The following is a 23,457-nucleotide window of genomic DNA, read 5'->3' on the forward strand; positions in this document are numbered from 1 at the left end:
ATGGTAAAGTCACCTGTGTTATCAATCACTCTGCTCTTAACTTCAAGATCAAGAATGTAATCAATAGATACTGGAGAATTCTTAACTCTTATGATCAAGATATTTAGCTTCCTCAACCTTTGATAGCCTACCGCAGAAATCGGAACCTTAGGGACCTATTGGTTCATACGAGAAATAAATCTAGGCCTGTCGAGAATCAAACTCCTATGACTGGTCTTCCAATTATATTGGGAAACCATAAATGTGGCTCATGTTAAATGTTAAATGTCGTATACTTGTAAAGCACACAGCTGCCCCAGCAAAGGGGCGTCCCGGCGCTGTATACCGCTGGGGAACCCGTCCTGGCTTTCCCTGTGGGATGGTCCCTGCTGGGAATCCCCAAGGTGGAGCCAGGCATCCCCGGCGTTGATGGGGCCGTTGTGGAAAATTAGGCAAGCTAATGCCCAGAGTTGCCGAGTGGGACCCCAGGTTAGAGTAGGCACCGAGATGAGCATTGTCGAGTCCGCTGACCCTGGTCCACAACCCTGCCGCGTCGGGAATTGAACCCTGGTCCCAGGCCGATTTCTGCTCCCGGGTCTGCCGCCTCTAACCAGTGAGCCACACCACTCCACTGCCATTCATGCCATTTGTTTGATGCCATTCGTTTGATGCGGCTGTGGTAACAGATTTGTTCTGCTACAACAACATCAGTGTAAAGCTAAGATCTCTCACAAACTGTAGGAGTAGCAATATCATATATGTACTTCTATGCCCTTGTGGTCTAGCATACATAGGGGAGATGGGTCGTGAGTTTCGACTCCGTTTTAGTGAACACAAATCTGCGATCAGAACGAAAAAAATCTCTGCGCCATTGGTTAAACATTTTCTAGAGAAACAACATCATGAGTTAGAACTCAAGTGGTGCATATTGGAAAAAATACAAATCAAAATGAGTCAACCTAATGAAATAACTCGTAAGAAACCAGAGACTTTCTGTATTTTACATCTGGATTGTATTAAACAAGGGCTTAATGAGGATATAGCCTGGTATGTGACCAGAACTGGCTAGCTACAATGCTCTTGTCTTTAATAGTAACTGTCTGGCAGTACATTTTGTAGTTAGAGGACCACTAGATATTAATGGTCATTGTGATTGTTTAATCATATTTCATTTATTATTATGGATGTTTTCCCTGTATGATAAATACAACATTATGAACAATATATTCCCTTTGAGGGTTCATATGCGCATCTACAGTACAAAAGGCATTTGAAGTAAGAAGATTAATTAGTGTATTTTCCTGACTGTATTGTTCATACGTATGATATAGATTTTCACTCGGTGGTAGGATATGTTTCGCAGAAATATACCAATAACGAATTGGTGAATGCGAAATAGAGATAGCTCATTATAATATTAACACTGGGAGTAGGTAGACCGGTTAGTTGTTACATATCGCGAAACAGGTTTCAATTTAGAAAAATATCGCGTACATCATTGCGATAAATTTGTAAAAATGGCACCTTTAGAACACGGATCGCTGTTTATTATCGGAAAAAAGATGTACTGTGTAGACCGTGTGCGGAGACACATATTTCTGAGGAATTCAAAGATGGCGCCCGCGGCACGATACAGACGCTAAGTCCAACATCTACTTTCATTACAGAGACGGTATTTTGGTTAAATAGGAAAATCTGTCGTCTATGTCTAATACTGGTGTAAGGTACGTAAAGCCGTGTATTCCTTTGCTAAGAATACCAAGATGGCGCACGGAGCACGACATATAACCAAAGCTCATCGCTCACTTTCATTAAGACAAAATCCTAATTTAGGACAAAATCCTAATTTAAGACAAAATCCTAACTTAAGACAAAATCCTATCTTAGGACAATATCCTAATTTAAGACAAAATCCTAATTTAGGACAAAATCCTAACTTAAGACAAAATCCTAATTTAGGATAAAATCCTACCTTAAGACTACTAAATGCCTTCTGTGAATACCAAAAGTAGTAACTTTAGGATTTTGTCGTAAGTTATTTCTGTGAATCGGACCCCTAGTGCATAAGATATGAATGGTAATCATACAGAATATAAAAAGTAATGCAGTGAAACATGAAAAAAACACTAATAATGTATTGAGTTGATAGGGTCCTAACACCATCCAGCTATTTTAAAGCGCTATGATAAGTTTTAGCTGAAGAAGTAAATAGCAAGCCTGTTGTTGAGATTCACAGATGGTGTATAAGGTGCAGACACTTTTAGCAATTTTACGTATGTTTAAAAATTCACACTTTTTATGAAAGAAATGGCAGAATCAGAATCTGAAGATAAAAACTGATAGAGTCTGACGTTACAAATAGAAATGTCTGCACAGGAACAGCCAGTGTTCACAACACCATGAGAGGCTTCATAGACATTTGTAGCTCAATATATGTTCATGGTAAACGCTTGGAACAGATAAAGAACATCTGTCTAATATAAAAGCATAAAGGCAATTTTTGTGACAGTGGAGATGGTTTTCATTCTGGCTAGGGATTTGGGACCCCACACATCAGAAGCACCTCTTTTTGTCAACAAACTCCTATGACACATACTATGAATTTTAACTATGCTCTATACACAGTGTTCTGTTAATATAAGAATGCCATTTCAACTGCATAATTGGAACCATATTTTTTAATGAAATAACTATTGCATGGCTTACCACTGACTCTTCTATGAACAGATATGCGCCTCTCTCTGGGAACAGCTTCAGTAGTATATAGCTTTTCAGGAGACACCATGATTGCTCAGGACCAACAAGCAATCATGTCTCAATACAAAGAAGGTCCTAGAGATATCAAATATGAATCTTATAATTTGGCAAATATTTCAGAGAACTGTAAAAAATATCTTCACCTATCAGCAGGTCAATTACATTGGCTTTATGAAACAATATAATATCAGTAGACAATCTTTGAAGTTGAAAATCATCTACTATGATGAAGATAGGTTTTGCAATATGATACAGGGTTTGAAACAGTTCTGTAGGTGGCCTGCCACCTAGCCAGGTCGCGCAGGCCTTGAATCTCCACTCCCAGACTCCACTCCTCCATTATTTAGAAAGATATGGGATCTCTGTGTCTGCAGTGATTCTGCCAGTGCACTTAAGACACACATGAATGCTGAGTGGGCGCCATGTTTATTTGCTCCGTTCTGCATTTTTTTTCTGAAACAAACTCCCAAAACAGGAGATTCTGTCAGAAAAACATAAAAATAGCTCTAATGCATAGGGAGGATTCTCAATGTGCGTGGTTGCTACTGTTTGTTTTCTTCGACTGGGTTTGCATGCCTTATGTTCATTATTTGTTGCTGCAGCACTTTTTGCTCTAAGTGGGATGGGCGTGCCCAAACAAGGGTCCCTTGCTCGCTGTGCAACTGGATTCAAGCTAGACTGGCTAATGAGGGGTGTTACCCCAAAACCAGTTAGAGGATTCTTGTTTCCAGTCCAGGGAGGACACGGCTTGGAAGGAAAGCTGGACTGTTCCCATGAGGAACAGGGCGTAGACTGATTTGCATACGGCTGGGTCCCAACTGGGGTGGCGTAGTGAGCAAAAGAACAATGGATTTAATCCAGATCTCTTGACTGGGAGTGAATGTTTGATTCATTCAGCATTCTGTCCATCATTTGGTGCTGTTGCTTATGCTGTGGAGCCAGATAGAGTAAATCAGTGGTGATAGTCCCACTCTACGCAAGGCAGGGCTATTTCTGGTGGCACTAAGGTGGACTGGTTGGTAGGGCAAGGGTTTCTGTTGGCAGAGATGGGTGAGGCTGTAATGCTTGAATCCTAGGGGTTCTCTGACTCTAAATGACGCTGGGCAACTTAGCTGCAACTATGAGTTTGGTGGGTTAGGAGCAAAGTACAAATAAGATCCATAGTCTAGAAATACATGAACTATAAAATTGTGCATATTCGAATATTTCATTGTAATCTATAACAGCACAACTTGACAATGTTTCGCTTCTTAAAGACATCAGCAATCAGTAATGTGTGTGCATTTTGTTAATGGGCTGGTTGAATATTGCCGGGGCCACTCTGATGGGGAAAAGAAGATAGTGCTCCTCTAAGCGCAGGGGGGGAACGGAAGGAAGGAGTGACGCAATTCTATCGAAAAAACTCCAAACTACAGACTTTACTTCCCAACTTCATAATGTTTCAAAGATAATGTGATGCATTCATACAATAGGATTTTACAGCACACAGAAAAAAAGACAAATAGCAACAAAGCCTTTATTTAGACACGGTTTGCACAATGGGGGCCCCCATTGAGCCCAAGACCAATAAATGTCTGTTCGATCTGGGAGAGGCTGGGCCTCTCATCACACTGTGCAGGGCGCGGCGCATCATATTGCTGCATGCTACTGCTGAAAGGGTTAGTTCACAAGACTGCCTCAAGCCAATTTAGAATGATTAGAGTTTGTGATCTGTAAAGCTCCGATGTTGAATAAATAGGAGTATACATAAGGAAGCTTCCTAGCTCTTACCGTTTCATTGGTATATCTTATCTAAGTATGAAAGATCATTTTATCAAGAGACTCCATGAATAAGTCTTGCTTCATTGGAGAATCGTGCCACAATTTCTTAATAATACAGTTAACCATTGAATACCTCTCGCTATCAACGAGCTACATCACTTGTTTTTCAGGAACCTAGCTAATAGTGCTACTCTAGGTTGTACCTGCAAATAATTTATCAACAAGAAGAAGGGGGTGACCCAGGAGCTGTTCAAGGTCCAGTGCCCGTGCTCCTTATATCAATATCAAAACCAAACAAGCATTTACAATGCAATGGTCTCGGCATTATTAAAGGTAGAGCTATTGGCAATGCTTATGACATTTTTTTTTAATCTTAAATAAATGGCATTGTCATTTACATTGCCAATAGCTTAATCGTTAAATAAATGGCATTGTCCTTTGCAATGCCAATAGGTTAATCACTCGCAAATGCATGACCCATTGCAGAGATGGAGAGAGAGAGATGGAGAGAGAGGGCAGGAGGGAGAGGGAGGGCAGGAGGGAGAGGGAGGGCAGGAGGGAGTGGGAGGGCATGATGGAGAGGGAGGGCAGGAGGGAGGGCAGGATGGAGAGGGAGGGCAGAATGGAGAGGGAGGGCAGGATGGATAGAGAGATGGAGAGGGAGGGCAGGAGGTAGAGGGAGGGCATGATGGAGAAGGAGGGCAGGAGGGAGAGGGAGGGCAGGAGGGAGGGCAGGATGGAGAGGGAGGGCAGGAGGGAGGGCAGGATGGAGAGGGAGGGCAGGAGGGAGAGAGATACAGACGGGAGGGCTGATTTAAACCTACACAAAACAATGCCTCACATTTCTGGTCTGAGGATAATCCCTCGGGAACTCAGGTGGCTTTTGTTTATTGGTCATTACTAAAAGGACGACACCAGAATATGTGAGTAAGAGTTTCATGTGCAGTATCTTAATGTGAACCGCTCCTTTCATTCTTGATTTCAGTGACATCTTATTTCTCCTTAAATCAGCATTAATTATTGCCGAAAGATGTTTTTTTAATGAAAGAGTTTACTTGTTTCACAAAGTACTTTGGCCCCATTAAAATAACTTGCAGACAACTTCCTAAAAACGAGTTTGCATAGGCTTATTCTGAGAAAAATATCTTAAAGGTTACCTGGCAGTGAGGAGGCCCGGGACCTTTGAAGTTCTGCCGGATTGAGAGCCCTGCACTTGAGTACGGCCGTGCGGCCAGGGACAGTGGCCTGCCGACAGCCGTCTCGTTCTGCCTCTTCGTCTCTTCTTTGCCAAACGTGCAGGCCTATTGGGGGCTCGGTGGTCTTTTCGGGACACACGGGGGGCGACCTATGCTCCCGCTATTGTTTGGGGGTCTATTGTGAGTGGCTCCATGACGGGCTCCGGGGCATGTGCGGCGGTTGTGGTGGTGGCTCCGGGACCCTTGGGTTCCATATCGGGCCTGGAGCCCTGTTTAAAAAAAAATAGATAAAATGAAACCCCCGGAGCCCCGTGGTGCTCCATGCAGAGCTCCGGGGTGTTGAGGGCTCCTGCGCACCCGTTGCGAAGTAGTAGGGCTCGAGGTCCCGTTTTAAATACAAAGCCCCGGAGCCCCGCTGGGTGCCATGCGGGCTCTGTGGCATGTACAGTGGTTGTGGGGTCTCCGTGGTGGTGCTCTTGGGCTCTAGGCCCCGTTTTTAAAAAAAATTGAAACCCTGGAGCCTGAGGTGCTCCATGCGGAGCCCCGGGGTTTTGAGGCGGAGTTAGAGGCTCCTGTGCCCCCGTTGCGGCGTGGTAGGGCTCGAGGTCCCGTTTTGAAACATGAAGCCCCGCTGGGCGCCATGCATACTCCGGGGCATGTGCGGCGGTGGTGGGGCGCGAGGCCCATTTTGTTTTTAAAATTGACAGGAGCGAGGCGCCTGCCAAGACACGGGGCTTTAAGCTGAGGAGGAGGGACGGGGGTCTGCATCAAGGGACAGGGCAGCTGGCACGCCGTGCGGGCGCAAAGGCTGGCGTGGGGCGCACGGTACCTTCCTCCGCAGACTTCATACTGCAAAGGCGCGAGTAGAGGGCGGCGTGCAGTTCCAGGGCTCCTGCGGGGGCATCCACAGCCCGAGCCAGTCCCAGCCTCCTCCCGGCAGAGATTCGGACAGTAGACCGCGCGCCTCTCAGAAGTTTACTCTGACTGGAAGTCACTGCACCGTAGAGAGCCGGCTGGGGCAGCGGTGCACCGCTGTCACTGGCAGCGCCCGGGCGGCCTGGAGAGCGGGTGACTCACTTGCCACAAGCAGGGTGGCAGCGGGAGTAAGGTGACTTGTCTGTCAGCTGGCAGCGCGCGTCCTTCCTCCCTGGGTGGCGAGCTCTCCTTCAGGGCAGTGTGGGCAGCTTGTGCCCTCTGGTTTCCTTCTGGGGGTAGAGTTGAGGGAGTGAAGGCTGATGGAGATGGCAGGACACATGGCGCACACGCGGATGGCGGGACACACTGCCCACACGGGGATAGTGGGATACACAGCGCACACGAGCTACAGAGGACACGAACAGCGGGAGCCACGGAGAGCGGGAGCAGCGAACAGCGGGAGGGGGCGGGAACGAGGACAGCGGGAGCAGGCGACCTACCTCATCTTTAACAAACAGCAAAATGGCGGCCGCAAAGCTCGAAACATTTTCGGATTCGGGGGCGTGTTTTGCTGTCCTGAGTGACGGACGACGTCATGAGCTAAAGAACAGCAAAACTTACGCCCCCGAATCCGAAAGAGACGGGGCTTGTTTGGAGTGACTCCATTCTCTTCCAATGGCTGGCCTCCGTTTAGGAAGCCAGCCAATGGAAGCAAACGGAGCACAGAGGCGGGTTTAAACTGCCCTACTCCAAACCATAAGATCTCCGGACCGGAAGCTGCGCTTCGCAGCTTATAGGTCCCTCGACCTAAAAAGGGCACAGTTCCTAAACGCCGGGTGCAAATAGTCACCCGAAGCGTAAGGGTGCAAATAGTCACCCATTTATTCAAAACAGAAAGAAGGAAAGGAAGAAAAAAGAAATATCCTGGGTACAAGGGAATGGGCACAAGAGGTACCACTCTTTTGTTGGTGGGTACTGCTCGCGGACTCCAACTCGGCCATTTGTTGTAGTGGGACTCCAAAACTTTACACCATCTCTTTTTAATTTCTTATTAGAGAGGAGGCATGTGAGTTGTTTAAGCGGCTACCCCAGTGGCATTCTACTGTACCCCCCTTTCTCATTTTTACTTTTAAGTATTAGGATATGTCTATATGTAGCCATCTATACTATATATGGTCTTGACCAGCATAGACCTTTATATATTACGGCGTTCTGTCCAGGATCAGTAAGGTATGATGTGCACTTACACGGGCACCCCACGTGCATACAGAATCAAGATGTGGTGCGCGAATGAGTTTAAATATGTTTTGCCGATTAGTTAAGTGTGTGACCAGCTTTAGCAATGTATTGGTGAGCATCAGATTTGGCCCTATAGGAACAATGTTTGTCATTGAACCATTGCGCATACACTGGGGATTATTTACCCGGACATATGCACACGCGCATTGAACACGCGCTTTCACACATGCGCTCAGCTTCTGATTACCGTAGGACATCTCGGAAAGGGTTTACGCCCAGGCGCCTGCCCTAAGCATTTAATGAGCACCAACGTCCGCGTTACTTTTGGCTCACTACTGGCTGACACTCGGACTGGGTAGGTGTACAGGAGGCAGCACCCCGGGACAAACATAAGTTTCATTAGCTTCTGTAGAAGGGATTTGGACACCACGGCTCAGAAACATTTGTGCCCGGGTTTCATTTCTACACATGGCTACATATTTCTATTTACTTTTCTAGTGGTTTCAAGCCCGGTAATGTGCGGGCGTTAAGTGTTCTTGCCAGAGGAGACACCCATCAACAAACGACGTGAGCACTTTTGAATATTTATAAACACAACAGCACTCAGCGCTGATGGTGTTGATCTTGTGTTTATTTACGCTAGTTACTGAGACTTTGAGACATTTCAAAACACATATGGTGCCACTGTTTTTGCCACCCATGCGATTAACTAGCTGACGTAGTTAATGCTACTGTGTGGTCCCCTCCAGATTCTGACAGTGATATCTCATTGGGTAGTGGCCCCATCGAGTAACTACTTGTGTAATTGGTATCTTGTGTGCCTGTTGTGTTGTTTTGTTCTTTTGTGTAAGCGATGTGCACACAGCCGTGGCACATTTTATGGCATCAAGTTGTTACTGATGCTCATATCTGTGGTTGACTATGTTCTTTCTTCCTAGGTATTGAACAGGAGCAGTTTATACAATGAAGCTGTAGCCAGATCATAGGTATACAACCTCATCGCCTGCCCTGATAAATTTAGAGGGTATTTAAATTGTTTTCACATGCACCTTAATTTTATAGTATTGGTACTGATGAAGTGCCAACCACCCTTAAGGCAACGTAGGCGTGAAACATGTTGACCCATGACCTTCTTGATACCTGGGGTCAGTGTGCCTACAGGAACAAGATTTTATTTAGCAGTTAAGTCTGCTATGGGTATACAAATGAGACATACGCTGCATATTTACCCCCTTTTTTAACTCATTTTTCACTTTGCACGCACTTCCTTCACCCTCATTAGACCCCCACCCCGCACACCCGCATGCAACATCCGGCTGTCCTAAAAAGATCTCCGATAAAGAAACATTTCGGGGGACCCGTAGGGAATTGCAGCGCCAGCCCTATGTGGAGCAAACGCCCGATGATGAAGCATGACACCCCCAGGGGTGTGTGAGGGCAACAGAGGACAAAATGTGTTCTTTCACTTTTTTGGTGGGTTAACTTGTACCTAGGATATTTCTTTTTTCTTTTTTCTTCCTTTCCTTCTGTCTGTTTTTAATACATGCGTGACTATTTGCACCCTTACGCTTCGGGTGACTATTTGCAGCCGGCATTTAGGAACAGTGTCCTTTTTTGGTTTTGTCCCTGTAAATAAGCACGATACTAAGTGTGAACAAGCCCCAGTCCACAATAAAGTCGGAGTCAATATGTTTATCTTAACTTTAAAAAAAACACGTATGTATATCATAAATCACATAATTAATACATAATTAATTACCAAACGCAATGATTATAACAATGATAAAACAGGACACGGTTGTACTTTTTCCCCAAATAAGCCCAGCTATGCACAAAAACCAAAAGCAAACTGATTCCCCAAGGCACATTAGAGCATTTTAGCTGGTGTAATTGCTTAGAACTGTTCAATGCTAAATATTATTTAGGGAAATTCTGCCTGATTTTTGCTACTGATGCTTTCACTGCCCCAGTGCTGACCTCTTTTTTATGCTGGGGTGCTTTTCCCGTAAGCCTCCATAACAATCCCAACAAAAGTTTTCCAAGCCAAATTTGCACCCTATTTTTCCCGACATGTTGGGGATTCTAAAGGTAATCAGGGCATGTAGGTACCCAGAGCATGTGGATTCATCTGGCGGTAACGGAGAAAATAGCCAAAATGTAGCAAAATAGTGTTTTAAAAAACTAAAAATTAAAACAGTACCAAAAAATGGCATCAATAAAAGATTTGCTGAGCAATGATCACCATCTTTTAGTCGATTTTTCCTATTTTGTGGATTCTGGCTTCTTGCTGTTTGTGATGGAAACCGATATGAAACCCATTGGTGAACCCAGAAAGCTATACACTTCTTGCTGAATTCAAAATTTGCTCTACTGTTCAGGTATCATCTTTGTAACTAATCATAGGTTTTCATCTGTAATTCTTGTCATGCCAGATGATTTACAACAGTAATATACCCTTACGTCCGTTAAACCTTTCTGCTCAAAGGGATATAAAGTGTTTTTGGTTGTCCATAAGCAGGTGATACCCAGAGCCAAAAACTGAGCTGCAACTTACAATATTTTATTTGTACCAACCATGAACAATTCATATAGTAAACTTGATTGAATGAAAAATGGGGATGTAGGAAACCTATGCTTTTTAAAATATGTCCAAGAAATTGAGTTTAGGATTCTATGTCAGGACCGGAGGTGAGGATTATGCTATTCTTTTTTCACTTTATTGAATAGCAGCCATTTTACCACAATCACCATTCCCATGAAGCCTTGGGAATGTCATAAAAAACAACAGAGTCCAATGGGAGAACAGTCCCCAAACTCTATCCCATGAGGTCGTTCCGGAGCAGCACATAGTCCATAATCTTTGTCCACTCGCCCTCTTTCTTCACTGCTTGCAGCAGAGATAAGTGGTGTTTTTCCATCTCTCATTCTGTTGGTGTTCACAACGTTATTTCCTTGATGTTGCATAATTTGTGCAGAATAAATTTATTTAAAAACCAAGATCCCCACTTTGCAAGCGGTAACTAGTTTCGGCCGCAGGAACTCTTGAAGCTCCTTCACTGTCGCTTGCTAATGTGGTGAGGCTCCATGGTGCTGTCCTCTCGAACCCAGATGGCGTTGACAGCGCAACGTTTTACCATGGTGTGTGCTTTGCATTCAGATCATTCCAGAGGGATAGGAGCTGCGCATCATGGCTTGGGAGCCTTGCGGCCTGGAGAGTTACGCTGTTTCACCTTCCCAACGCCCTGCTCAGGGTCAGCACTTTGCACGTGTATGCCCGACGCTCCCTACCTGGGAGTCGGTATTGCTTGGCAGGTCTTTGGCCTGCGGGGACATTCTCCCAGACGGAAACCTGCTTTTAAAATACAGCACCAGGGGTGTGTTGTCCCCGATCCTGGACCCAATGGCAGTGAGGCTTTGCCCACACCTAATCTAGAGCAAAACCCAGCCCTGTATTGCTGCAGCACTCACGCAACTCAGTATAATTCCCAGCGCCTTTGGAACCTTAGGACAGTGCTATTTGCCTCCCTCTGTGCAGGACCCAGCTTGCTCATAGCCTTTAGGGGTTTGTGGGGATTTGCTCTCCAGGGAAGGAACCTTTTGAGGATACCCAGGTGTAGGAGGACCCCCTGGGGTGGGTGTCTCTTGGGATGATGACTTTTATGACACAATTGATGCATCAATCTATAGGGCAGTTTCTGAGGCCATGGCCCCACTTGAGGAGCACCTTTCATGCCACATAGCGCAAGCTTGCAAAAAGATCGCAGGGGCTGCATCAGGCCCCACAGCTCTCTCGACCTCTACTGGGACCTCCCAGCCAACTGATTCAGACCCACCCCCAGCGAAGCGTTGCCATGAAGCTGGAGTGGACCTCAATGCCTTTGATATGCTTAAGCAGGCCTGCTTCACCAATAATGCACCAGCCCCATCTCCTCCGTTTTGGGACACTGCAGGATTGTTTACTGACACCCCTGCTCCAGTGTCCCCTGCTGCTCCAGCGGACGAGGACCATAGGGACACGGATGAAGATGCTGGTCCCTCTCGCCCCTGGCTCCCCTACTCCAGCCTGCCACCGGCAACCAAGGGCTCCGCTCCGACATATTGGACCCGGACGAGATCCTTCACCCGAGTTCTTCCAAGTGGGCCCTGTCGGAGAAAGTGGCACACTATGAGGCAGGCCGCATTCGGAAGCCTTTTGGGAAGGAATACGACGACTGCCCTAAGGCAGAATGCCCCCACCCCTCCCTGGAAGGGAAAGTGCCACTGACACCCGATATAGATCCCTGGATTGCCACTGTCCTAAAGAAATTCATTAAGGATCCCAAAAAGGGAATAGACAGGTCCTGGAAGGCTTACCAGGACACATTAATGGATACCCTGGGACCCTTAAACAAGATCCTGGACATGGCGGAAGAGGCCAAGACATCAGGCTCCCTGATCTCCCCAGATATCCTCTTGGCTTGGGCACAGCGTACCCTCATTTTCTTGGGGAACCCTAACTGTGGGTTATCTACAGAGAGGCGTCGCTCCTTGTTGATTAAGATCGACCCTAAGCTTGGGGACTTGCCTGACTGAGATGGGTCCCAAAGCCGAGGGAGGGGTCTTTTGGGGAAATCTTTATCAAAGAGTTGGGGAAGTTTGGTAATACTTTCACCTCCTTTGACAAAGTATAATCCTCAATTAAAAAAGTGTTTCCCTCTGGGTTTTCCAAGGAGCTGGATGAGGTAGGGGGCAGCTCGACTGGCCGTCCCAATACCCAATACCCTCCCAGAGGGCAAGGCTCCCCCCAAGGCCAGTACCAGGACCAGGCCATATTTGCCAACTTTTACCCAACCAAAGGGCAGCAAGGCAGAGCTAGAGGAGCCAGAGGTGCAGGTGCCTCCACCAATTCCAGTGAGTGTTCTCCCTTCTAAAAGTAGGCGGCCCTCTGGCAAATGTTTTTGAGGCTTGGACTTTCATTATAGGGGACGAGTGGGTCCTGCAGATGGTGAGGGGGTTTCAGATAGAGTTTTACGGGACCCCCGCACAATCTGAGGTCCCGGGACCCATCCGCTTTTCAGCAGCCAAGTCTGCTCTGGTGGACGAGGAGGTAAACTCATTCCTGTCCTCCTGTCCATGGGTGCTATCTCACCATCCCAGTGGTTTTATCAGCAATATCTTCCTGGTAGACAAAACAGAAGGAGGTCAGCATCAGGTCATCAACATACGGGAGTTCAACAAGTGGCTTATTTAGTGCCACTTCAAGATGAAGGGGAACCAGTCCACCTCTTGCAGGACATTCTCAGACGTCTGGATTGGATGGTGCGTCTGGATCTCAAAGATACCTATCTCGATTCCTCTTTTCCCTCCTCACCTGAGGTTTCTCCAGTTTTTCTTTTGCGACAGAACCTACGAGTTCACTAACCTACCGTTCGGCCTCTCTTCTGCCCCATGGTGCTTCATGAGGGTTCGCAAACTGACCGTGGAACACCTAAGGGCACAAGATCTTGATAATGGCCCACTGCTCGCGCAAGTTGGCACTTCAACTCTAAATGGCGGTCACTCTTATGCAGAGTCTGGGTTTTGTGGTCAACGAAACCAAATCCCTTTTAGTTTCCTCTCAAAGGGTGATTTTTCTGGATTTCTTTATTGCTGCTTTTGAGGCCTCACTCAGACTTCCGTCTCGGAAGGTGGCGAAGATTCATCACGAATTGCGGCGTATTCTGACCAGATATCGAGTATCGCTGAGACAAGTAGCGCACCTGGTGGGTCTTCTCTCATCTTCCATTTTGGCCATCTTTCCAGTTCCTCTCTATTATTGCACATTACAGTGGTTGAAAGCCTTCCATCTGTGCAAGGGTCTCTCTTACTCTCAGAAGGTGGAACTGTCCATGGAGGCTTGGGAGGAGATTGGCTGGTGGTTAGCCAATATGGAGGAGTGGAATGGCCGGGCAATCTTCAGCTCCACACCAGACATCGTCATAGAATAAGACGCCAGTAGGTCAAGCTATGGCGGCCGATGTGGCGAGTTTTCCACAGGAGGTTTGTGGTCACCTCCTGAACAACGATTACATATCAACTGTTTGGAACTCCTCGCCGGGTCCTTTGCAATCCGATTTTGGACCAAGGATACTATCCAGTCCTGTGTAATTCTCAAGATGGACAACGTATCAGCAGTGCGATAGACCAACCCTCTGTGGGGTACTCGGTTGTAGGCACTCTCTGACCTGGCCACCAATTTCTGGCAGTATTGTCTTGAACACAAAATTTCAGTCACTGCGAATACCTGACGGGCCAAGCCAACCAGGTAGCGGATTACTAGCCCCCCAATTTCCACGACTCAAGCCTTTATAAACTTCATTCAGGGGTGTTTTCAGACCTCCAGGACAAATGGGGCCCGTTTTCAGTGGACCTGTTTGCATCTTGCCTGGATCAGCAACTTCCCAGGTCCTTCAGTTGCCGGTAACCACAGAAGTGTTCCTGTAAGACTGGACGTTGGAGAAGAGTTATGCCTTTCCGCTGTTCACCATGATCACATAGGCGATGGGCCAGGTCAGGCGACAGAAGTCGGAAGTGGTGATGATCACGCTGGTGTGGAAGTTGCAAGTCTGTTTCCAGTTCATCTGGAAATTTCTTGCCATTTTCCAATCCCTCTCCCCCTTTTTCCAACACTTCTGCTCAATTCAGACCAGAGACCCCCATCTGTTGATCTTGGGGGGTGGGGGGATCTCTGTCACGCATGGCGGATTACAGGGGACGACGATGGTTGGCCCCTGGCCTTGCAGTAGCAGCTGAGAGATTCTTGTCCAAGGCCTAGACTGACAGTACAATCAAATGATATAAGTCCATCTGGCTTCAATGGACCCACTGGTGTTTGTGATGAAGTCTCGATCCCTTGGCAGCAGAGGTGACCCATGTCCTTAATTTCTTGGCCTCATTGGCAGAGGATGGTTTGGCATATAGGTCAATCAACACGTTTAATTCCACTATTTTGGCAGGACACACCTTGGTGGATGGGTCCTGATAGGGGAGCATCCTTTTGTGTGTCATCTCTTGCGGGGAATTAGACTGTCCCTTCCCCCAGACCCTAGGTATTTGCCACTCTGGGATGTTAACCAGGTGCTTAACCTCTTTTTTGTAGTGGCAACCAAACCGATTCTTGTCGAGGAAGGAGCTATAGGCAAAGCTGGCCATGCTGCTTTGTCTGATCTCCTGTAGACGGGTCTCAGAGGTGTGAGTCCTGGATGTCACAGGCGCACCTTTTCACCCTACCGGAAAGTTTTACAGACGTCATCCGACTGGAGAACGACATCGAGCCTTGAAGATGCATCACTGCGTTCTTCGGGACACGCAGCCCCGTTCATCGAGGCACGCAAGGAGAGCAAATTAGGGAGCGATGTGCAGACATCATCACGCACGCACGACGTGACGGCCATTTTGTTGATGTGCGTTTCCTTGGTAACAGGTTTACAGAGTGGAGGAAAGTTTTCATTTTATGTGTTGCTGAGCTATTAAGCAAGCGCTTTATTTTGCTTTGGGATACCGTTTCAGTAAGTGTTCTGCCGTTGGTGTAACCTTGGAATTTCTGCACATTTTATTAAGTAAGTTGCCGTGCTCAGTTTCAAGGACAATCGAGACTGGACATTTTTCATACATTGTTAATTTGTTTTATTTGTCATTTTTTTCTTCAAGATTGAACACTTTTCAAACTATTTTATCTTATACATATTTATACATTCGACTCGTCAAAGGTATCATACATGTTTAGGGTGTGTGTTAAACAGGGGTAGCCATCTGTTTGGAAGCAGTTCTATTTTCTTTTCATTGTTCACACATTTTTTTCTTATTATTTGTTTTTTTTCCTCTTTCTTCACTTTATTTTTTCTTTGGTTCATTTTTTTTTCCATCTCTTAATATGACCATGCAGTTTGATCCACCAGATAAATTCTTACAAAACAAAGGTGATCCTCCCTTACCGTGGACACGATGGAAGGAGGAATTTATTAACTACATGAAGGCTATTGATGGCGAACGCGTGGGAGCCGAGAGGAAGAAGAGTATTCTGTTACACTGCCTAGGGTCAGAGGGACAGATGGTGTTTAGAGCTTTACCTCAGGTTCCGCCTTCTGAGGGTGAAGGTGAGGGCAGTAATGTATATAAGGAAGCTTTACTTAGGTTGGAAAAGAGATTGAAACCGGTTACAAACATTGCTTTAAACCGCTATAAGTTCTATACGAGGGCACAACATGACACAGAATCTTTTGATGATTTCATCACTGCATTAAGAGCTTTGTCCATACATTGCAATTTTGGTAGCATGTGTGATGAAATGTTAAGGGACCAGATTATTGTGCATGTGCAGAACAAAAAAACGAAGGAACGTCTTTGGGAGCTGGGGGATCCTAAACTACCTGAAGCCATAGCCATTGCCAAGTCTTTGAACAATCCGAGAAATGGATGCTTACGGTTAAGAAACATAATGAACACATTACTGAGTCTAGTGATGAGGTGTGTGCTGTTAAACGCACAGATGTACATACAAATGAGAATGTACATGTTGGTCCTAACTCCAGTAAGTTCAACTATTATGGCAATGTTAGGACATTTGATAAGTCATTCATGTGTTTTAGGCGTGGAAGTAGGACACATATGGCTTCATATGGCGGATGTCCCGCTGTTAACAAAGAATACAGGAAGTGTGGCAGGTTGGGGCACTTTTCTACTGTATGTAGGGATGTCAAGAAATTTGTTCCAAATGCTCATGGCAAAATTACATCTGTTATAGAACAGACTCCTAATTCTTGCAAGTGTGAATGTGCTGCAAAGTGCACTGAAGAAAAAAAAGGGTTTGTTGTGTTTCTTACTGAAGGCATTTCTAATGTCAATGACTCTAATGAGTTTCAATATAAAAAAAAACGTTATGTGAAGTGGAAGTGTTGGGTGTCAAATTGGAACTTATGGCTGACTCAGGGTCTCCCTGGACAATTATTTCTAAAGATTATTTTGATATGCGGTTAAGCTCCATTCTAAATCTTTCGAATATTTCACCATCCAATATTTTTGCAGTAAGTTTTGGCGGGTCAAAAATTGACATGTTAGTTTTTTTTAAGTGGATCTTACATTTAAAACCAGGTGTATGACTGTCAAATTGTATGTAGCGGTCAAAGGCGTGACTGTACTTGGTTGGAGAGACCAAGGGAAGTTTGGTATCATTCTTAATCCTCGTGCTGCAGAACCAGTAATGGTGGATGAGAATGTAAGTTTAGATAACATTGCTTTAGTCAAACCTGAAGATGAGGACATTTTAATTAAAACAGAATTTGAAGATGTATTTTCTGATAGCTTGGGCATGATTAAGGATTACTCGCATAAGATCAAACTTAAAGGTGGTGTAATTCCAGTCAAACAAAAATTAAGAGGTGTACCTATTAATATTAGGGAGGAGCTCAAGAAAATGCTAGATGACTTAGTTGTTGACAACATCATTGAGCCAATTGAGTCTGCAGAGTGGGTTTCTCCCATTGTTTTAGTGAGGAAGCCGGATAAAAGTTTGAGAATGTGTTGACCTCAGAGCTCTCAATGCTGGCATCATTGTAGACTGCCATCCTCTGCCCAATATTAATGAGGTCGTTTCGATGTTGGAGGGGGCCAAAGTGTTTTCAAAATTCGACCTAGGATCAGCCTATCATCAGATTCCTCTTACAGAAGATTCAAAATGCCTCACAGCCTTTATCACTCCCCAAGGATTGTACCAGTACACCAGCATGTCGTTCGGCTTAGCCTCGGCGGCATCGGTATTTCAAAGGCTTATGTTCAATATATTCAGAGATTTTGCTAATTTTGTAAGGTGTTTTCAGGACGATATACTGATTTTTTCTAGTACCAATGAAGAACAGGTACTGCACTTACGGAGTGTTTGTGAAAAGTCAAGGAAAAATGGATTGACTTTAAAACCTAGCAAATGTAAAATGTTTCAACACTCAGTAGAATATTTGGGTCACACATTGTCAGGTAATGGTGTGGTTCCGAAGAAGTCCAATGTTGAAGGTATTACTAACGCTCCTTCTCCTACAAACAAGGAACAGTTGCTTTCTTTCGCAGGAATGTGCGAGTACTATAGTAAGTTTGTATATCATTTTGCATCTAAAATGGAGCCCCTTAGGAAACTTCTCAGACATATAATACCCCTTTTGATTGGAAACAAGAACAACAATCAGCTTTTAATTTAATAAAATCAGATATTCTTCAGGCCCCCACACTCAAGCATTTTTGCATGAATAAGATGTGTATAATCACTGTTGATGCCAGTATGTATGGGATTGGGTCTGTTCTGTCCCAAAGATGTGGCAAAGAAGAATGGAATGTGTGTTTTGCTTCTCGTACACTGAACGAAACTGAACGCAGATATGCGGTGATAGAAAAAGAACTGTTGGCTTGTGTCTGGGCCATAGTGCATTTCAGAAATTACATTTGGGGTAGCAAGTTTCTGTTAAGGACCGATCAGAAACCTTTGGTCAACATTCTTTCCCCGGGGGGTGGATGGAATTCTACAGCCCATATTGCCAGACTGACCTCTAAATTGCAAGAATATTGTTTTACACCAGAGTTTGTTCCGGGTAAGAAGAATGTTATTGCGGAGTTTATGTCTCGTCTTCCTTGTCAATCCATTTGCAAATAAAAATCTGATGATACTGAAGTTGTTACTTGTTTACAGGATGTTTTATCGGGTTCTTTTGTAGATATTTCTGAAGAGGCTTGGAAACTTGCAGATGATCAGGATCTTTCCTTGCAAACCATTAAGAAGTACATTTTAGAGGGTTGGCCTGTTAAAAAGAATTTAACTGAAAATGTTTTGCCTATGTTTACTGTTTTGAATGAGTTAGAATTGAAAAATGATATGATTTTCAAAGCTGGTAAATGTGTACCTCCCTTTGGCATACAAAAAGTCATTTTAGATCTGGTACATAAAACGCATCCTGGAATGTCTGCTATGAAACGCTTGATAAGGAATTATTTTTGGTGGTCTGGATTAGATAGGATGGTGGTAGTAAGAGAATGTGAAGTTTGTATGGGTAGTGAGAAGATGCTAAAAATTAATGTCCCCCCTTAAAGAGTTCAACTTGGCCCACTGAACCCTGGAAAAAAATTCCCTTTGACATCTCTGGTCCTTTTATGTTTCTTCCTGGTGATTCACGCTATGCTTTGTTACTGGTTGATTACCACTCTAAGTGGCCAGAGGTCAAGTTTGTATCTTCTGTTTCTACTAACATAGTCATTGAATTTTTCAAGGAGGTATTTTCTAGAGAAGGTTGTCCTTCCATTCTTGTCACTGAAAATGGTGTCCAGCTTACATCTTTGGATATGGAGGAATTTCTTAAACACCAGAATATTAAACACTAGCAGCCCGTCCCGACGTTGTCCGGGTATGAAATAGAATGTGTGTAATGTGTGTATTCAGATACGGTCATTCGCGTGTTCCCCCGCTTGAGGCCCAGCTGCAGCCCTGGTTGATGTTAGCAGGCGCGTGTCCCCCCGCTTGAGGCAGAGCTGCAGCCCTGGTTCATGTTAGCAGGCGCATGTAATTAGTGTAGTGATCCGCCGCCTGAGCCCCGCTACACCCCTGGCTAATGTTAGCAGGTGCGTGTTATTTGGTTTAATGTGATAGTTCAGTAACAGCGCGCATGAGCGGCTGCAGTAATTGTCCCCGCAGACACGCTCAGTCGCGTGTGCCCCCGCTTGAGGGCCAGCGGCGACCGTCTAACAATTAGAATTGTGTGAGTCTTGAATGATTGTTTCCCGCTGTTCTTATTTTTTTATGACCCACACCGACGCTCTTCAGCCCGAGTGTCGTAATTTGGCAGCAACTGAGTTAGCATTTAGCTCAGCTTCACAAACTTTCACCGTTAACTTGACCAAACGTGCGGGGGCCATTTTGTATTTCCTGGCTTCCATTTTGTATGAACATGCTGCCTCGTGGTCAGCATGCCCTTTTGTCCTTTCTCTGTACCAATGACCATTTACCTTGCCCAGCAACAGGCTATTTTTAGTACTGGTCAAGCTCGCGCATGCGTACTCGCACGTTTAGACTAATGAGCGGTCACCTCTTAGGAATGTTCTCCAAAACTGACCAGTGGTACTAAACTCCTCCCACAAGTTGGCTGTGTTCCAAAAATGCCCTTATATGTACCTAAAACTGTTCAAAAGTATACCGCCTACCCCTTTTATTGCTGTAAAACTGTATAAAAGAGGTCGCGCAGTTGCATTACCGAAGGGTGCTGTAGGAATGTACCACCACCCCATGGGGTCTTAATAAACTTGTCTTTTTGCATTTTCCAGTTTCCGTGCCAACTTCTGTTCTATGGTGTGCGAGAGTTTTTGCAGAGTATGTAGACCTGACGAAACCCAATACCACAAATTGGCGACCACGAAGGGACTCATCAGTGACTCGGATGCCCGAAGGAGAGATCGCGACGAAGGATTGGAAACTCGCCATGGACGCGTACGCTGCCACTGAGTGACCCGAGTCTTGGCATCCACGGTGTTTCTTCCTTTCCTTCGGACTCGACCTTCCAGGTGGCGCCGGTCCTAGACTGAGATCCTGATCGGTTGGGTTGTCGTGCAGTGCCTGTTTGGCTGATTCGATTAAGGAACTTGGCAGTTGGAACCTGGACGTTTGAAAATATTTGGTAAGCTTGTGATTGGTAAGGTAGTCTACTGACACTTACTGTGGCTTTTTGGATTTGTTTGAGTTAGCTAACGTTTGGACCTATGATTTGAGTTATATGTGGAGTGCACCTCACATAGGCAGGCACGTAGAGATATTTCTCTGACTTTGTATTTTGTTTGAACGGCACACCGTGTGTAAAAGCATATTTAAGTGCCATTTTATGTAATATCGCGTTTTCGTGATATTTTGACATGCCTGTTCTAAGCACACTTCGAGGAATGTGCTGTTTTGGAAATGGTACCAATTATCGATTAAATGAATCTCAGTCGGCTCCCCCAGAGGGGACACCTAATCGTGAAATGTACATAAAATTTGGCCTCCCCCCCATTATGTATAGTACATTATGGCATAAACATACAAAAGCTGATCGTGAATTGCAATGGCCACTACATGGGTCGTTTGATCTGCGAAAGGTTCAGTATGTGGAGCAGTGTTTGTTTCAGCGCAGGTCTAGACAGGATATGTTTGATTGTGTGCGTATGTGGGAGAAAGCGGTGCACGAACGAATGAAGCGTGAACAAGCCTTGGTGGACAAAGAGCAGCGAAAGGCTGCTCGTGACAAAGCGTACAGTTGCAGGAAAAGGAATTGCAAGAACAGAAAGAGAGGGAGACTCGAGAACGTAATTTGCAGGTTAATGGTCAGTTTCCTATTCAACGTCCTCTTTATCCTGTCCTTACTAAAGAATCAGATGATTTTTCATTATTAGATCGTTGCCCGCCTCCGTATGTTCCCCCTACGGCCCCGGATGAGGACTCGGGCGAGGATACTCAGGGAGATCAGCGTACCAGGTTAACTACTGATCGAGCTACGGAATTGCGCGGGTTTGCTCGTAAACTTAATGTAAATTCTATAACTGTTTCGGAGATTGATGGCCTTATGTGTAAGTGGTCCGACCGAGAAGGATTGTATTTTCTAGATCATTTTGGAGATGAAGTTGTCGAACGGTTTAGACGGTATTCATCTGAGTTGGAACCTAAAGATATATCAGTTGGTCGTGAGAATTTTCGCAAAGGTATTTTTGTTCTTGCAGATGCGGATGAGTTTTTCCAGCGTTTGGTTAAGCTACGGGATGAGACGACACGGCTACGAGCGGCGAAAAAGGCATCGGGTTCGTCTACGTCTGAATCAACGGAAGTATCCAAAGAGTGCCCTATCTCTGGAACAGATAAGAGCGCTGCAGTTAATGTTATGCCTATGCGAGAAGCTGCGCCTTTGTATGTCCCTCCTAAAGGGCTAGGCACAGATGACGATAAGATGTCCAAAGATGCGAAGGGTTATTTTGTATATAATTGGGTTTATACGCCATGGAATAGAACGGACGTTATGGCACTCAAGAATGCTTTGCCTGACCCCCGTAAAAACCCAGCAGCTTTCTATGAAGGAGTGGAAGGTGCTATTTCCTCATGTGTTATGACATTAGTCGATATTGATCTTTTCTTTGGGTTAATATTGCCTCCTGATATGTGGAGGGTGATTCGTAAGTTTGATGATCGAACGGTTTTGGGTGCAGATTGGAAGGACTTAGCTCAAGCTGATTTGGATAGGGAACCCGCGTGTAAACCATGCCAATTGATTTTGGACCTCCCAGAGGCTATTTTGAATAAATTAAAAACGTTTGTTCCGCCTAAGAAAATTGATTGGACAAGGTTGGCGTCTTGCAAACAGAAACCGGATGAATCGGTCTCTGACTTCTTTTCACGTTTCGAGGAAGCGTTTCACGATTACAGTGGTCAATTATTAACAGAGGACACGGGCAGGCATTTGTTCGTTGATAAGTATGTGGCTAATCTCCTACCGGAGATTGCAAAACGTTTAAAGACTAGTGAAAGTTCATGGACCACGGCAACCCTGCTTCTTTATTGACTATGGCTCAGTATTACGAACGACAGGAATTGGAGGCTAAGGAAAGTAGTGATAAGAAAGCAAAGGATTTAAAGACGAAGGTGATGTTGGCTCAGGTTTATGCTACGCAGTCGAGAGGGAACGATAGGGGTAGACGAGGATCGTATGGTGCGTCTTCTACTCGTACTGATATTTCTGAGGATCAGTGTGCATACTGTCAACAGTTTGGACATTGGGCTTCGGATTGTCCGGTGCTTCGAGAACAGCGTAATCAGCGTGGTCGAGGGAGTGGAAGGTCGCGGAATAGTTATTCAGGACCGAGAGGTGGAGCGAATGATCGTGGTAGGTTTGAAGCAAGGGGTCGTGGTCAGGCTGATCATAATACTTTTGATCGACGGAATCAGTATCAGATAGCTGAGGGTGAATCTTCTGTGTCACAGGATAATACATATGCATAGAATTGCGTAGGATGGGGTGTGGAATCGGTTGAAGTACCAGTAGATCAGAGGGGTCCATATATATCAGCGCATGTTTTGAGTTCTACTGATCAGTTTCTGGTCGATACAGGAGCTACTCATAGCGCTCTGTCCAAACACTTGGTTCCAAGGGCTCCCCTGTCTGGCGAAACAATTACTTCAATAGGGTTCGATGGAACACCTCTTAGCCCATTGTCTCAACCCCTTATATTTCACATTGATAAATTTACTGCCCCATGCCCGTTTTTGTTATCTCCAAACACACCAGATAATATTGTGGGACTTGATATGCTAAAACATTTTCGAGCAACCATACGCTGTGCCCCTGAAGGGGTGCGGGTTATTTTGAATGAGAACTAACCAGAGGTTGAGAGATCGTGCCTCATGCAGGAGGCCGATGCGTTAGCTTCTCTCCCAAGCACTTTATGGGCCACTTCTGATTCCGATGTGGGTCAAATGATTATTCCTCCTGTGCGTAACTGTCTTTGCCTCGTGTACCACAGTACAAGATCTCCAGAGAAGGCGAAGTGGCCTTGACACATATTGTAAATGACTTGATTATGGCAGGGGTGGTGGAGGAAGTCCCCT

General features: G+C 45.3%; 1 protein-coding gene across 11 annotated transcripts in view; it reads right to left on the reverse strand.

Moving 5' to 3' along the window:
- Window positions 1–23,457, reverse strand: part of PKD2L2 (polycystin 2 like 2, transient receptor potential cation channel) — a 2,146,539-nt gene that overhangs the window by 1,930,968 nt on the left and 192,114 nt on the right. For 8 of the 11 annotated variants that reach the window (XR_013598682.1, XM_078653282.1, XM_078653287.1 and 5 more), the window contains exon 2: window positions 2,686–2,811. Coding sequence is in view for 7 of the 11 variants with exons in the window: in XM_078653282.1 (XP_078509408.1) it covers window positions 2,686–2,764 (79 nt within the window). In the remaining 4 variants the exon portion in view is untranslated. Of the gene's footprint in view, window positions 1–2,685; window positions 2,813–23,457 lie in introns of those variants that run through there. The other 3 variants (XM_078653292.1, XM_078653284.1, XM_078653290.1) reach the window with 3 other exon arrangements.

The sequence above is a fragment of the Lissotriton helveticus genome, chromosome 7, assembly GCF_964261635.1.
Source record: "Lissotriton helveticus chromosome 7, aLisHel1.1, whole genome shotgun sequence".
Lineage (NCBI taxonomy): Eukaryota > Metazoa > Chordata > Amphibia > Caudata > Salamandridae > Lissotriton > Lissotriton helveticus.